The sequence below is a fragment of the Heptranchias perlo genome, chromosome 26 (assembly GCF_035084215.1).
Source record: "Heptranchias perlo isolate sHepPer1 chromosome 26, sHepPer1.hap1, whole genome shotgun sequence".
Lineage (NCBI taxonomy): Eukaryota > Metazoa > Chordata > Chondrichthyes > Hexanchiformes > Hexanchidae > Heptranchias > Heptranchias perlo.
In genome coordinates this window covers 11,411,278-11,428,660 of record NC_090350.1, presented here as the reverse complement: position 1 = coordinate 11,428,660, position 17,383 = coordinate 11,411,278, and the positions used below count along the sequence as shown (strand labels likewise).

The following is a 17,383-nucleotide window of genomic DNA, read 5'->3' as shown; positions in this document are numbered from 1 at the left end:
CCTTCCTAACAGCACTGTGGGAGAACCGTCACCACACGGACTGCAGCGGTTCAAGAAGGCGGCTCACCACCACCTTCTCGAGGGCAATTAGGGATGGGCAATAAATGCTGGCCTCGCCAGCGACGCCCACACCCCGTGAACGAATAAAAAAAAAATAATAATATGGAGACCAGAACTGTTCACAGAACTCCAAGTGCGGTCTAACCAAGGTTCTATACAATTTTAACATAACTTCTCTGCTTTTCAATTCTATCCCTCTAGAAATTAACCCCAGTGCTTTTTTTAATGGCCTTATTAACCTGCGTCGCTACTTTTAATGATTTGTGTATCTGTACCCCCAGATCCCTCTGCCCCTCTACCCCATTTAGACTCTTATTTTCCAAGCAGTATGTGGCCTCCTTATTCTTCCTACCAAAATGCACCACCTCACACTTGTCTATATTGAAATTCACTTGCCTATGCTGCAAGTTTATTGATGTCTTCTTGTATAGGACCACCTGAGAGTGACTCCTCCCCCCCCCCCCCCCCCCCCCCCCCCGTTGGTGATAATGAACTCCTCCTTTAACAAGCACCTCACTCGCACGCCCACAGAGAGGCTGCTGGTGGCTTACGCTGCTCAGCAGTGTCACCAGCAGGCCATGCAGTGACACTGCATGAATGACCAGAACCAGAAGGACTGTTAATAAGTTTGGTTTAAATGAGTTAACATCCCCACTAAATGCACAGAGAAATGTCACTTCAACACTTTAACTGTTCATATCCAGCTCAGTTGATAGCACTGAGTCAGAAGGTTGAGTTATTTTTTTAATCCATTCTCAGGATACGAGTATCGCTGGCAAGGCCAGCATTTATTCCCCATCCTTAGTTGCCCAGTGGTTTGATACAACGGAGTTTGCTAGGCCACTTCAGAGGGCAGTTAAGCATCAACCACATTGGTGTGCGATTGGAGTCACATATTGGCCAGGCCGGGTAAGGACGGCAGGTTTCCTTCCCTAAAGGACATGAGTGAACCAGTTGGGTTTTTATGAGAATCCGACAGTGTCATGGTCACTTTTACTGACACCAGCTTTTTATTTCCAGATTTTCTTTTAATTGAAATTCTCAAACTGCCAGGGTGGGATTTGAACTCACGTTCTCTGGATTACTAGTCCAGTAACACAACCACTGCATTGCTATACCCACTCAGGTGGAACATATAATCCGAGCTTGATACCTGAGTGCAGCGCTGAGGGAGTGTTGCAGTGTCAGATGGTGCTGTCTTGTAGAGGAGATGTTAAACGATGTCAGCCTGTTCGGGTGGATGGCAGGGTTAAATTCCGATTAGGGTTGGGATGGAACTTTGGCCCAATCCGGGGATGCAATTTGGAGCATAACCTGGATCTGCCCAGTTTCTGCCTCTCAGATGCTCCCCAGTGAATTGCCAGGGAGGAGGTTGGTTCTTAGCTTTGCCCCTGTAACATCGCAATCAATCTTTCAGGCCGTGTCTGGGGGCAGAGGGGAGGAGAGCGTCTCAGCTCACCGCGATATTCCCAGTAGGACCGAGGGGTCACCTGAGAAGTGAGATGCCATGCTGCACTGCTCAGACACACCGGGCAATGCCACAGCCAGGCAGTGCCACCTGGTGTCTCTATACCCCACCTTGGAGCGTGATTGGGGGTGGGCTGGGCAGAGCAACAAGTATCGGGAACAACTTCCAAAGGAAAATGAAATATTAAATTATGACAAATTACTTTATGAATTGATAGGGGCGTCTTATAGGAACAGGAGGAGGCCATTCAGCCCCTCCAGCTGGTTCTGCCATTCAATTAGATCATGGCTGATCTGTACCTCAAATCTATTTACCCGCCTTTGCTCCATATCCCTCAATAACCTCACCCAACAAAAATCTATCAATCTTAGTTTTGAAATGTTCAATTGACCCCCAGCCTCAACAGCTTTTTTGGGGGAGAGAGTTCCAGATTTCCACTCCCCTTTGTGTGAAGAAATGCTTCCTGACATCACCCCCGAATGGCTAGATCTAATTTTAAGGTTATGCCCCCTTGTTCTGGACTCCCCCACCAGAGGAAATAGTTTCTCTCCATCTACCCTATCAAATCTTTATAATAATAATGAGTGTCAGATCCCATAGAGACAGTGACTCCTGCCAGGGGTTTACCTGCAGTATGTTCCGTTTGGTCCGCTCCTCTGAAATCTCTTCTTTTAAATCAGTTATATCTATCCTGTTAATGATGAAGAGAACATCACTCGATTACATGAAGTCTCGTTAAGTGTATCCCACCTTACACACGTACACAGGTGACGTAAACTTTCAACTTAAAGCCACAGACAGTTCCCTTCAGTCACGTTGTCTCATATTTTTTATTGTGTGAATTTTCTCCTTCTCCTCTCCTGAAGGTGTTGCTGGGCTGGGCACAGCCCCAGGGCCACAGGCAGCCGTCCTGTACTACCCCCCCATATATACTATTTCTACAGTGGCTATTTGATCTTGGGTGGCATCACAGCCGAGCCCAATCCCGGCTTTGCCCAATGTCCACACTTTCCAGCAGGGATCACTGGAGAGCAATCAAGAGCAAGAACCCTGGCTGATCTTTCCTGTCCTGCACCCAGGGGCACTGAGGCCAATTATAGCTGTTGTGACTCAGAGGAGACCAAACAACTCAATCGAGATCAGGAATTGAAGCCCAGACTGCTGGTCAGTACCATACCGGGCAACTCATTTACACATTGACTTATTGGGCTCTGCTCTCCGTTTTGTAAGTAATTTTCTCCTAATGTCTTCATCTACGTGTCTCCATTCCCCATCCTCTCCACCCCAGTTAGATGTTCCTGGTATCTTCTGTTCCCCAGTTAGACATTCTTGGTCTCTCCTGTTCCCCAGTTAGATGTTGCTGGTCTCTCCTGTTCCCCAGTTAGATGTTCCTGGTCTCTCCTGTTCCCCAGTTAGATGTTCCTGGTCTCTCCTGTTCCCCAGTTAGATTATGCTGGTCTCTCCTGTTCCCCAGTTAGATGTTGCTGGTCTCTCCTGTTCCCCAGTTAGATGTTCCTGGTCTCTCCTGTTCCCCAGTTAGATGTTTCTGGTCTCTCCTGTTCCCCAGTTAGATGTTCCTGGTCTCTCCTGTTCCCCCGTTAGATGTTGCTGGTCTCTTCTGTCTCCAGTTAGATTATGCTGGTCTGTCCACTGTCAGATGCAACAAAGACTGGGAACAGTTTCTAAATTGAATGTTACTTACAAATGCTGATTCTTCAGCAGATCCAAGCTAAGCTGCAGGCTTCGCATTTCCGCTCTCAGCGCTGCAATGGCTGCGTCCTTGTCCTCGCTCTCCGCCTCTCTCTTCGGTTTGTTTAGTGAACCACATAGGACTGTGCTTGGTTTTACAGCAGCCGACCAGTGTGTTTGATGGGGGGAGGGCTCGGTAACTTGGATGGTCGGAGCTGTTACCTTAGCTGGCGCTGCCGGTGATGTTGACCTCTTGGCGACCTGCTATAGGCAGTTTAAGAATAAGAGAGAATGAAACCTCCTCAGGGAACATTCACCCACAAGCAGAATTAGAGCAAATTTGAAGATTGCCTTAGAACGGGTGCAGAGGAGAATGATACCAGAGATGAGGGACCTCAGTTATGTAGAGAGACTAGAGAAGCTGGGGTTGTTCTCTTTAGAGCGGAGAAGGTTAAGGGGAGATTTAATAGAGGTGTTCAAAATTATGAGGGGTTTTGATAGAGTAAATAAGGAGAAACTGTTTCCACTGGTGGGAGGGTCGATCACCAGAGGACACAGATTTAAGGTAATTGGCAAAAGAAGCAGAGAGGAGATGAGAAGAAATTATTTTACGTAGAGAGTTGTTATGATCCGGAACTCACTGCCTGAAAGGGCGGTGGAAGCAGATTCAATAGTAACTTTCAAAAGGGAATTGGAAAAATACCTGAAAAGGTAAAATTTGCAGGGCTATGGGGAACGAGTAGGGGAGTGGGACTAATTGGAAAGCTCTTTCAAAGAGCTGGCACAGACACGATAGGCCGAATGGCCTCCTTCCGTGCTGTACCATTCTACGATTGCCTCAGAGACTGTTTTTAGTTGGTGCCACATACTGAGGGAGCCCAATTGGGTAGGTGACCCATACCAAGGTCTCTGCCAGTGCAATCTGTAGCCAGGAGCGTGAAGGCAGTGAGTGGTCACTGGTCCTGAGAGTTTCTCTCTCAGGTGAAATTCTTAATGCCTTACACGCTTCTGTGGGGAGAGGATTTGCACACGTGCGAACTGCAGCCACACACTCCAATTCACACCTCTGGGAACACCAGCACACTCCACCAGCTCCTCCAGAGAGGAAAATTTAAGAAAGAACACCTTAAAGGGAATGAGAAAGTGAACAGAGAAGCAAATTTTTAAAAGCTCCTTTCCACATAAGTTCAACGTTACTGAGAATCCTCTTGCAGCCCACCTCCCGCTCACCTGTGACCCTCACCAGACCTGCTGCGCTAAGTCGCTCTGAGCCTCCGTCCAAAACCCATCAGCTGTGGGGTTTTGCTGGAGTCAGGGGAGAGAAATAGGTGGATACATACTGGGATTGTAACCCTTTATGGAAAGTTGTCGCGGGCTTAAGAAGGTAAGTAACTTTTTAGGGGAAAAAACCCTACAAAATCTCTACATTTCTATTATATTTGTAAAAGATCTGTGCAGATGCAGCTATCCTGATCACAAACTTCACTTCCTGTTGTCACAGCTTTTGGGTCACACTTTTGATCAGTTATAACGGAATTTCCCTGTGTAACAGAGGCTGGGTGGAGCTGTAGTTGCAGGCTGCGGCCAGTAGCTCCACTCTATCTTGTGCCACTGCTCCCTCTTCATCATGAGCAATGTCACGGGAGATCTGCCAGTACTAGATGAAAACTGGAAGGAGATGAATATTTCTGGTTTGGTTGGTGGGGGGGGAATCTTTAAGCCATCTTTCCCTTTCGGATGCAGCCTATTCCCAGTTTTCTTTTTCTTTTAGAATCTGCTTGACGTTTAAGAATCTTCGCTCCCCCGCAAGCGTTGGGAGCTGCTCAGAAACAAGAGGCAAACGGGAAACTTACAGCTGGTGAAGCAGCAAACTGAGAGGGTGGCCTGCGCCCCTGGGGTTTGGGTCTGTCCACAGTCGGGTGGCTCAGCTTCTCTGCGGATACAGCGAGCATGCCAAAAGTCACCGAATCTGAGAGGGGAAATAAAAAGAAAATTCAAGTCATAGAAATGTTTTTAAATCACAGTTTTGCACACCTATTTATTCCTGCTCCACGATCAGTTAGATATTAGCCGTCACCTGGTGGGAATTTTGAGCACTGGCCCTTTAAGAAATACATAGCTGAAGTGGTCATGTGGTTTCTTTGTCAGCTGCTGCATAAAAAAACTGTTATCTACCCAAGCACATGCTTCAGATACACCGACTTAGAAGTAACATTAACTGCAACTTACAGCTATAGAAATGCATTCTTTGGATCTAAAAATCTGGGCTGACTCTCCAGTGCAGTACTGAGGGAGTGCTGCACTGTCAGAGGCGTTGTCTTTCAGATGAGACCTTAAACCGAGGCCCTGTCTGCCCTCTCAGGTGGATGTAAAAGGTCCCACGGCCACTATTTCGAAGAAGAGCGGAGGAGTTCTCCTCGGTGTCCTGGCCAATATTTGTCCCTCAACCAACGTCACTAAAACAAATTATCTGGTCATTGTCACATTGCTGATTGTGGGATCTTGCTGTGCGCAAATTGGCTGCCACCTATCCTACATTGCAACAGTGACTACATTTCAATAAGTACTTCATTGGCTGTAAAGCGCTTTGGGACGTCCTGAGGTTGTGAAAGGCGCTATATAAATGCAAGATCTTTCTTTTTTGTCAAATCTACTCAACAACAACTTGCATTTTTATAGCGCCTTTAACATAGTAAAACATTCCAAGGCGCTTCACAGGAGCGTAATCAGACACAATTTGCCACCAAGCCACATAAGGAGATATTAGGACAGGTGACCAAAAGCTTGGTTAAATTGGTAGGTTTTAAGGAGCATCTCTAAAGGAGGAGAGGTAGAGAGGTGGAGAGGTTTAGGGAGGGAATTCCAGAGCTTTAGATCTAGGCTGCTGAAGGCACGGCCACCAATGATGGGGCGAGGGAGATCAGGGATGAGCAAGAGGCTAGAAGAGCGCAGAGATCTCATTGGGTTGGAAGGCTGGCGGAGGTTACAGAGATGGGGAGGGGCGAAAAACGTGTTCTAGAATTTATGTTTTTAAATATATAACGTGTGCAAAATGTGTAAACTGCTATCAGCTTTACTCCTCACTTATCAGCACCTCTGAGATGGGGGACCAGTTCAGCCCAGACCGAGGGGCTGGCAATCTCATTCATCTGCTGGCTGGAAGAGGCTGGCAGCTGATGAGCACCTTGTCATTTATTTTCACAAATAATTTGAAGTTTGACGTAAGTCCTTTATTCTTAAACTGACGCTGGACTGTAGAAGTCTCGAGGGAGTTAGAGTACGAGATTTCCATATGACGGGAATTTCAAAACCTGCATGATTGTATTCTGTACCATTCCGGCTCCCTCTCTGCCATTACATTTCTACATGGGTGGTGAGTGAGAAAGAAAGGACTTGAATTTATATAGCGCCTTTCACATCCTCAGGACGTCCCAAAGTGCTTCACAACCAATGAGGTACTTTTGAAGTGTAGTCACTGTTGTAATGTAGGCAAACACAGCAGCCATTTTGCGCACTGCAAGATCCCACAACTGGAAATAAGATAAATGACCAGTTAGTCTACTTTCGAGGGTTGAGGGGAGGTGTTTACCAGGAGTTATCTCCTGCACTTCTTCCAATAATGCTACGGGATCTTTCACGTCCACCTGAGAAGGCAGATGGTGCCTTGGTTTAACGTCTCACCCAAAAGACGCACCTCCGACAGTACTGCACTCCCTCAACACTGCACTGAAGTGTTAGCCTAGATGATGTGCTCAAGTCTCTGAATTAGGACTTGAATCCATGACCTTCTGACATAAGAGGCACAAGTGCATTGAGCCACATCTAGCACATGACTGCTTGCTGATTCTCAACTTACAGCACTACAGAGAAGCAGTTTTAGACTGAGCCCAGAGCAGAGAAACGCTGAGTATAAAAGCTGCTTCTTTACTGCTGCTCTTGCTCTTCCTACTTGCTGCCATAAAATAAACCTAAGCACTGTGTCAGGAGCACTGCTTACTGCAAACCTGTCCCTACACTATACAGTCTAACCTACAATAAGAAAGCAACAAAGGCTTGCATTTATATAGCACCTTTCACGACCTCAGGAAATCCCAAAGTGCTTTACAGCCAATTAAATACTTTGGAAACACAGTCACTGTTGCAATATAAGAAACGTGGCAGTCAATTTGCGGACAGCAAGGTCCCACAAACAGCAATGTGATAATGACCAAATAATTTATTTTAGTGTTATTGGTTGAGGGAGAAATATTGGCCAGGAAACAGGGGAGAACTCCCCTTTTCTTCTTCAAAACAGTGGCCGTGGGGATCTTTTACTTCCGTCTCATCTGATAAACAGCTCCTCTGACAGTGCAGCATTCCGTCAGTACTGCACTGGCAGCACAGATAATATGTTCAAGTCTCTGAACATATCATCTGTGGGACTTGAACCCACAAACTTCTGACTCAGGAGATAAGAGTGCTACCCACTGAGCCACAGCTGATGCCTCAAGACTCAAAAGAGCTGACAAACAGCTTTAAAAGAGCTGACACAGCCCTAAAAATAGCTGACAATTCAAAAAGAAATAGACAACTGAAAAACAGCCCTGAATAAATGCCTATGACCAAGATCACTGCTTCAGGGCGACTGAATAAGTTATATTCTGCTTTTTCACATTGGATTTCAAGATTTTAATTAATGTTTTGGGATCACATTCCACATTTAAGTTTGTTTTTCTGTGAAAACTGAAACCCAACAGCCTCAGGCATGACATGTGAAAAGAAATAATTACAATGGGAGTGCAGTGGGACATGAACTGACCGTGACTATTCCCAATATTGTACTATAGGAGAAAAGCAAACTGAAGTGCACAAAAGTGCAATTTTTCAGTTGTGGGGTTAGAAATCTTTGAACAGGGAGTGTTCCCCCTCCAGTATACAGAGGCGGCAGTCAAGGCCAGCAGTTCTAAAAGTGTGTGAAGAGGACTTGATGGATGTATTAGAAGTCAAACCACAATATAAACGGCCTCTTCATACCGTAGGTACCAGCTCAGCACTGGCCTTTGTTTTGGAGTGTGCAATTCCACATCACCAAGTTAGACTTCTGTGTCTACACAGCACAGCACACGACGACAAAACACAAGACAACACAACACAGCACAACACAGAACAGCAAAACACAACACAACAGGTCAAATACAGCATGGGTTAGATACAGAGTAAAGCTCGCTGTACACTGTCCCATCAAGCACTCAGAGGGCTGTGCTTGCCCTGGGAGTGTTTGATGGGACAGTGTAGAGGGGGTTTACTCTGTATCTAACCCGGGCAGTACTTGCGCTGGGAGTATTTGATGGGACAGCATAGAGGGAGCTTTATACTTTATCTAACACGTGCTGTATCTGACCTGGGAGCGTTTGATCAGACAGTTTGATTAAGCATTGAAAGTGTAGGAGTTTTATTCTGCTCAGTGCTGACATTGGATATAAAAAGTCATGGGACTATTTTATTGCTGACAACATTGATCTCTCCTCAATCAGTGCACAAATGCATCAAACACTATAAAAGAAACAGTCTTGATGGGGCCATGGTGGTGTTACGTACAAAATGTCACTGGTCAGGGCTGAGTAAGGCACACAACGTATGAAGACATGCAAAGTGGGCAATGTTTAACTGCAGAACATGCAGATAAATCAAGTCCTGATGATATGCTGAACATGCAGATAAATCAGGGGACTGAAGTATACGATGCATAAATGTCCCCATCCTGCACTCCCTCAGTTGGACACGGCTGTGTATCCTCTCTGCTGCAGCTTCAATTATATTTAACCATCATGCTGCCACCCTAACCCTTACCTGAATCACTGGTCCTGTCTCGGGCTGATTGGTTGAGTTCCCGCAGAGGGAGAGCGTCCTCTCCATTAACTCTGTAAAGAAAATATTTGTAATCATCGTCTCGCCAACGTCTCACTGTCTATGCTCTTTTTTTTAAACGAAACATAAGTAAGTAAATCTGCTCCTTACTTTTAACTTCCCTCTGACTTTCTCTCACATCTCCTTATGTTGCTGTCTGACTATGTGAGACCCACACTAACACTGCTAGTTCCCGATGAAGGGATCTCACGCAGTCGGCTGCAAGTCAAAGGGAGACCAATTTTTCACAAGGTCTTCCCAGCGGCTGGTCTTGGCTTTACTGAGATGTGAGAGTCCTGGAACCAGGCACCCTGCGGCACCTCAGTCAAGTTCCTCCACCCCTCCATAACTAAAGGTTCTATTGACACTCACTGTGAACCTTGACAACAAGCATCAATGGAGCATTGGGCTACAGTGGGAGAGGCAAGGAATACAGTTGGGCCTGATCCTGCCCTCACCTAATATCTGCTCAAGTGCATTTTCATTGGACAGTAATCAGGAATGGGAACCCGGGCTGACGGTTCCCCTCCTGAACTCAGGGTTGCCAAGGCTGATTGTAGCACCCTTATCACCACCCGGGCTGAAACGGGCTGACGCAACACAGATCGGAAGTCAAACCTGGCCTCTCTTTTTTTTTTTAGCTGTTTCTTCCTCCTTGGGTTCTCTTCATGCAATGACCTGAGTTGCACGTTGATCCCATGGAATGGGAATTCTCTCTGTTAGCAAGCAGCAATCAGGTACAGTACTTTGAGTAAATGATTGCAGTTTCCATTCAGCTTAGTCTGTACTGCTACATGACTGCTCAAGAGGAGGCTCTTCAGCCTGGCCTGAAGCAGGGTAATACCATCAGTGAAAAGATTTCTTTTGTAACCTCCCACTTAATTCCTTGTTGTAATTATTTTAAATTGGTGCCCTCTCATTACCATCTCACCAACCAATGGAAACAATCTATCACCAAGGGTCAGAACCCTGCATAATGTTGAAGACCTCTACTAGTTCACCCCTTAACCTTCTCAGGACTAGTGAAAAAGCTCTCACTTTCTCAAGTCTTTGTTATAACTGTAAATCCTCAACCCTGGTAATATCCCAGTGAATCTACGCTGAATCTATATTAGTTTTATACCCTTCCTATAATGGGGTGCACTAAACTCTATACAATACTCCACTGCAGCCTAACTAAGGTCTTGTAGAAGTTCAATATTGCATTCTTGATTTTGTATTTAGTGCCTCTACATACAACACCAAGTATTTGGTTTGCTTTGTCTAGCCGTATCTAATCATGTTGCCACCTTTAATGATCTGTGTATCAGCACATGAGATCCTACTTCTCCCCTACTCCATTTCAAATTTTATCATTTAAGGTGTATTTCCTCTCCTTATATTTATTTGTAAAAAATACAATTTCAATTTTTTTTACATTCATAGAATCATAGAATGATACAGCACAGGAGGCGGCTATTCGGCCCATCGTGCTCGTGCTGGCTCTTTGGTAGAGCTAGCCAATTAGTTCCACTGCCCTGCTCTTTCCCCATAGGCCTGCAAATTTTTCCCCTTCAAGTATTTATCCAGTTCCCTTTTGAAAGATACTATTGAATCTGCTTCCACCACCCTTTCAGTCAGTGCATTCCAGATCATAACAGCTCAGACTATCACCGACCAGTGTCACCACAAACCTCTGCTCCTTCTATAGGCACACCTCAGGGGCCAGACCAGCAGTGATGGGTCAACTTACACCGAGATATACACCACGATACATAATCTCCGAAAAGCCACTGTTCGTTTGGATGGTACTTGGCTTGCAAGAGAATGCGCACTACGGTCAGCACCTCATAGACCAGATCACGACTGGCTGGTGTCACCACAAACCACTTCTCTTATCAAGAATAGCACCTGATGAGCCAGAGTGCCCCCGGAGAATATCTCCCTATAAGTGCTGGATTCTGAGTGACCAGCTGGCTGAGGAGCAGCAATAACAACAAAGCAAAAGATAAATCTATAATTAGTTCCTTCTTGTATTTCTCCAACAGAACTAGGACACTGGACATGTTAGAGGTGCATGGGTTTTACACTGAAAAGGATGAAGGAGCATCACCCCTACCTCAGGAGCATATTTGGCTGGAAAATGAGCAACCCCTAGACAGTAATTTCCAGAAGCACATATTCAGATATATATTTGTGAAGCCACTGTATAATTTACCTGGTGCTTGCGGGAGAGTACCCTGGTTCCTGGAGCATTGTGTGGTTAAGGGTTGGAGCAATCTATAGAGGGTGACAACAAGTGATCCTACCTAACTAGTGGTCCTATTAGTTGGAATCATCGTCCTTTCTGTTTATGGAAAAGGTGACTGTTGCTGTTTGGTTTCCCTTCCTGTGTTGGTCTGCCTTCTCCCCTTGGAGGGGTGCTGTGGGTGTTGGGAAGGAGGCTTGTGTCAAATGAACCCAGTTATCTTATGGATTCTCGGCAAATGCCCCCAACCCTCTGGTCACTATGAGCCCTAGATTCCATTTCAGCCTCAACATCAGCACCTTGGATCTCAGGCAGCAGGTCAGTGTGCCAACAGAATTATGGGAGGTGAGTGACCACAGGTCAAATGGAGATTCCTGACCAAGATTATGCTGATAGATGGGGATACATGAGGGAGTGCAGCCAAAGTAAGGTATGTAATGAGGAAAGTAGCCACTGCTAATGAGAGGTCTGAGTCATGTAACCGTAGATAATGGACGAGAAAAGCAAAAAATATATAAATAATGGTAAAAAGATGGCTGGCTCGTCCTAGGCTGCCGATTACGATGCCCTGTTGTAGCACTTATTAGAATGAGGATAGAACAATCTCTCACATTTCTCAGGTTATATCTGACAATCCACTATCTTTTTTTACCTTTTTTCAAGTTATCTTATCCATTATACACATATGACTTTAAATTAACCGAGAGAGACAGTAAGTATTTCTAGGGGAAACAGAGGCGATGCAGACAGTGCTACCTTGAGTGCAAATATCACATCGTTCCACTTACTTATTCGGCAGATTCACTAACATTGGCTTCACTTTTACAGGAGGTGGCACCTTTTTGAGAGTCATTGGGTTGGGTTTGACTGCAGATTCTAACCATTCGTTCCTAAGTTCTTTCTTCTCATCTGCAAGAGAGATGGAGGCAGTGAGTGAGAGACACAGAAACAGAAAGGCAAGAGCACAGAAAGAGGGAGAGAGAGAAAACATCAAACAGACAGATGTAGATGCAAAGTGAGAGAGGGAGGAACAGTGGCAGATGAGGGTGACAGGAAATGATTGAAACACCCAGTTGCAGAGATAAAGAAAGAAGGTTTTGCATTTATATAATGTTTTTCACAATCTCAATACAACCCAAAGCGCTTTACAACCAATTAAGTACTTTTGAAGTGCAGTCACTGTTATAAATATAGGAAACAGGCAGCCAATTTGCGCACAGCAAGATCCCACAAACAGCAATGTGATAATGACTAGATCATCTGTTTTTTAGGTATTGGTGGGGGATAAATGTTGATCAGGACAACAGGAGAACTCCCCTGCTCTTCTTCGAATAGTGGCCATGGGATCTTTTACGTCCACATGAGAAGGCAGACAGGGCCTCGGTTTAACATCTCATCTGAAAGACCTCCAACAGTGCTGCACTCCCTCAGTACGGCACTGGAATGGCAGCCTAGATTACTTAAACCCACAACCTTTTACTCAGGCGAGGGTGCTACCCACTGAGACACGGCTGACACTATAGATAGAAAAAGACCTGCACAGAAATTGAGAAACTCAGAAATGAATGACAGCGATATTAGGGATGATCTCTTAACACGTTCATGTGATACTCTTCTGTCCTCAGTTGTAATGCACATGGTAACCCGTTTAATATCAATGGGTTAACACCTCAGTTAAAATAGCACACAGAGGAATGGGTTAAGCATTTGCCCTCTAATATTGTTGCAGTTTTCTAGGAAAGTGAAATCCACGCAGAGTCAGAGAGAGGAAAAGGCTGAGAATGAGATAGGAGAAACAGAAAGTGAGAGAGGCACTGAAAAAGAGCAAGATAATGGTAGAAAGAAACAGACAAAAGGAAGTCAAAGAGACAGAGAGCTGGGTGTACTGAGTCAAGAGGGAGCGACAGACTGTGAGTTGTACACAGCGAGAGTGAGGGATAGGGTCGCTAACTCCGATTGGACGTGTTCCAGAAGGTTTTATCACATGACTTCCAACCTCCAACTGCCCCGCCCCCACACTCCTGCCATTGGTCACCTGACACGTCCAGCCTTGCCTTCTTCCGCCAATCGGATAAGCGAACAGACTCTTCGTTATCCGATTGGATGATTCTTGACTGTAGGTCAAACAGCCATTTTTCCCATTTCCAATTTTTTTTATCTAATAAACTGAAGTTTTTTTTAATGCCTCTATGATTTATTTTCCTGGGTTGCTTGCAGCAGTGTCCAGGAGATTAATCTCTAATTCTTGAAGTCTCCAGGACAAAGGTTGGCAACCTTGGTGAGGAGAACATAGAGACAGAGCATAACAGAGAGAGAGAAATCAGAGAGTCATAAAGATGACCAATGGTTAATAAAAAATATATCAAATTGTCAGGTCAGACTGGGAGGAGAGAGGGTTCGTATCACAAAATTGGAGCAGTTGCTGTTTTCTGTAGATTAGTGGGGACTTTTGATACAAATTACTGATTCGCACATTCACTAACAGAATTTGAATTTGCCCACACATTATGCAGTGTTCCTTTGGTTTCCTTCCTGTGAGCTGCTTGTTTGAGAATTTCTTCTTTATTCTGTAGATTTCCGTCACAAACTAATATCTGCTGGCTGGCCAAACAGAAGTTCAGATTTTAGAATAACCGTTACTAATGAAGTCTCACCAGATGGAACTGCCCGCTGCCCATTACCCTCTGCCTGCTGCCCTCGGCCTTCTGCCATTCTCACATCCCACTCGCTAATGTTTTCATACGTTGTTAAAAAACGCAGCAGTGAAGCCACAGCAGGAAGTGCTTGCAACTCACACTCAGCACTTCATTAGAATAATGGTATACAGAAATTTCACACATTAGAGTTAATTGTTGCTGATAATTGTGTTGTTAACCAATTAACAACACAATTGCAATTGTAAATGAGCAACTAAGCATTAACTGTAGGAGTCAACACTCCACTCTTAGCACTGCTAATCTGTGGTATTGACTGTCACCCAGTGTAAAGTATACGGGCTCTGTGGGTACACACAGTCACCCGGTGTAATGTATACGGGCTCTGTGAGTACACACTGTCGCCCAGTGTAAAGTATACGGGCTCTGTGAGTACAGACTGTCACCCAGTGTAAAGTATACGGGCTCTGTGAGTACAGACTGTCGCCCAGTGTAAAGTATACGGGCTCTGTGAGTACAGACTGTCGCCCAGTGTAAAGTATACGGGCTCTGCGAGTACAGACTGTCACCCAGTGTAAAGTATACGGGCTCTGTGAATACAGACAGTCACCCAGTGTAATGTCTATGGGCTCTGTGGTATTGACTGTCACCCAGTGTAAAGTATACGGGCTCTGCGAGTACAGACTGTCACCCAGTGTAAAGTATACGGGCTCTGTGAGTACAGACTGTCACCCAGTGTAAAGTATACGGGCTCTGCGAGTACAGACTGTCACCCAGTGTAAAGTATACGGGCTCTGTGAGTACACACTGTCACCCAGTGTAAAGTATACGGGCTCTGTGAGTACAGACTGTCACCCAGTGTAAAGTATACGGGCTCTGTGAGTACAGACTGTCACCCAGTGTAAAGTATACGGGCTCTGAGTAAAGTGCGGTGAAAGCAAACTTAACAACAAAAAGAACTTACATTCCTACAGCGCTCTTAACAGAGAACGATTCACTTCCGTTTGGTACTGTACGGCCCGTGTGTGTCTCAGTGTCAGCTCCTGTACATGTACAGTACACAGCGGGTAAAAGAGAATGATCCACTCCCGTCTGGGCCTGTGTGGGTCTCAGTGTCAGTTCCTGTACACTGTAATCGGGTGAGCTGCAACCCAACTATAGCAGGGGAGCCGGTGTTGAAGAACTGAAGCAGCTGTGTCGATTGCAAAAGTGACAGGATCCATTTGTCCCTGATGGGCCCAGCAACCACATGAACAACAGACATCTCCCACAGAGTGGGCAACCTCTCTGGAGCAAGATACGCAAAATCCACTTTTGATACAAGCCGCTATTGGCTAACAAAGACTAAAGACTGGCCTTGCAAATATTGGTGTATGAACACGTTACTTTGTGCGACAGTGTAAAACGGGTGATGGCTGATCCGCAGCCCGTTTTACATCACTCCCGATTTTTATTTCATTTGACTTCAATATAAAACAGGCTGCCGACTCGCTATCACCCGTTTTACAAGATTGCACAAGGTCAAAATCTACCCCAGTGAGTTAGTATTCGATGCCTGCTATTTTAAAATGAACTGGTTAGCCCTTCAGTTAAAATAGCTGATGGAGCATTCTATACAAAGCCACCAGCGTTCATGCGCTAATATTTACACAGCGGAATTTCAAGGCCTCTGCCTCTTAAGTTCTGAGGACAGTGCCGTTTATAAGGCACTCTTTGTGGAGATCTCCAACTTAAGACTTTTTTATAAAGAAGTCTGCACGCTCAGAGCATCGACTGACACAAGGGGCATGATTTTAGCTGAGAGCCGGGAACCCAGCGTGTTGGTAAATATTCGTGTGGGGAACCCTGAAGCCAAATGACTGCGTCGCAATCTGCGATCACAACTGAACTGAAGGTGATTATTTGAGCTTTCGGGTTTTCCATGTGCCAGGCAACCAGATTGACAGGCTGGCTGTGCCTGTCAGAAGGGAAAGGAGCCGTGAATTAGAGAGGGAGGCGGGAGAGAGACAGGGAGATATCATAGACCGTGGAACAAATCGTGGGGGGGGGGGGGGGGGGGGTGTTGGGGGACATGGATGACATTGGGGGAGGTCCAGCATCGGGATCGGGGGGTGTCCAATGTTGGGTTCGGGGGGTCCAGTATTGGGTTCAGGGAGTGGGTCCAGTATTGGGATCGGAGGGGTCCAGCATCGGTGGGGGGTGGGTGGCGGGCAGCCAATTGCAGGGGTCCTGTCGGCCAGGTGAGCTTGTTGGGCCTGGATGAAGCACTCCTGCTCCTCTGGGCCCACAAGCAGTGCAATAAAGGCCCTCACCTCATGGATCAGGCCCTTCCCACTTGCTTTCACCTGACGTGATTCGGAAGTGACGGGAAACCCGAACAGGTAAATTCATTTTACTTTTGCAATACACAAAAAATTAAGTACATCAACTGTCGCAATCAGGTACATTGTCCCTTTAAATATCGGCCCGTCGGCTTTAAGTGGGGACGACGTCCAGGTCTGTTGTGCTCACGCAGACAAACCTGCCTGGGTCAAATCCGGAAGTGAGCGAGTTGGAGCCGGGATGCGGTCCTGCTTCAAAAAGCTGCTATTTTAATCTCCCACCCGCCCCCAACTCACCTGTTCTTGGGGGTTAAAATTACCCCCAAAGGATATAGAGTGAATGAGGCCTAGGGCCTGCTCTTATCAGCCACATTTCAAGTCAGTAGAATTTACTACTCTTACCTCTGTGGTCGATTTTCCAAAGGGACAGCTCCGGGGCCTTTGCTGTTGCCATGGCGTCGGATTTAGAAGCTAAAACAAGATAAAAGTCCCAACAGGCGTCAAACTTTTTTCAAGTACAGATGAGAAAAAGTTGTGAAAATACAGAGTAATCAGAAGCTGATTTGAACGAGGTACAAACTACCTGCCACAGATGGGCTCTGAGTGCCATAGCTATGCATATCTTAAGTTAAATCGTATCCATATCCTTACACTTCTGAGCTGGCAGATTTCTAGCTTCTTAATGCTTCGGAAACATATAGAGAAGAGAAAAATGCATAGGTTCCTTGGGTCCCACAAGTTCCTGTTTCAGAACCAAGTTCTCTCCTCCCCACACTCACACACTCACACACACACTCACACTCAATGCAAACTCAAACGTAAGATATTATTCGAAAAAGCCCTGCGTGCATCTCATAGCGAAGTGCCTTGCACACTTGCAAAACTGCAGCCTAGCAGAGTCTGGTCGACAGCTCACAGGTCCAATCACATGTTGTGTGGTTTGGATGCAGCTTCCTGAGCACAGTGAGGAGAAACAGGCCACAAAACCAAAATGATCCCTGTGAAACCCCGCGACGTAAAATAAAACGTCAGACTGGAGTTCATACAGCGCCATACCATGTCACTCGGAAACATCTCA

At 45.8% G+C, this 17,383-nt stretch overlaps 1 protein-coding gene across 1 annotated transcript in view; it reads right to left on the bottom strand.

The window, feature by feature from the left end:
* Nucleotides 1–17,383, bottom strand: part of sh3d21 (SH3 domain containing 21) — a 99,129-nt gene that overhangs the window by 5,848 nt on the left and 75,898 nt on the right. The window contains exons 11-16 of the mRNA XM_068006976.1: nucleotides 16,708–16,776; nucleotides 12,119–12,239; nucleotides 9,047–9,117; nucleotides 5,071–5,186; nucleotides 3,231–3,481; nucleotides 2,156–2,219 (exon numbers count right to left, since the gene is read on the bottom strand). Of these exons, the coding sequence (XP_067863077.1) occupies nucleotides 2,156–2,219; nucleotides 3,231–3,481; nucleotides 5,071–5,186; nucleotides 9,047–9,117; nucleotides 12,119–12,239; nucleotides 16,708–16,776 (692 nt within the window). The remainder of the gene's footprint in view (nucleotides 1–2,155; nucleotides 2,220–3,230; nucleotides 3,482–5,070; nucleotides 5,187–9,046; nucleotides 9,118–12,118; nucleotides 12,240–16,707; nucleotides 16,777–17,383) is intronic.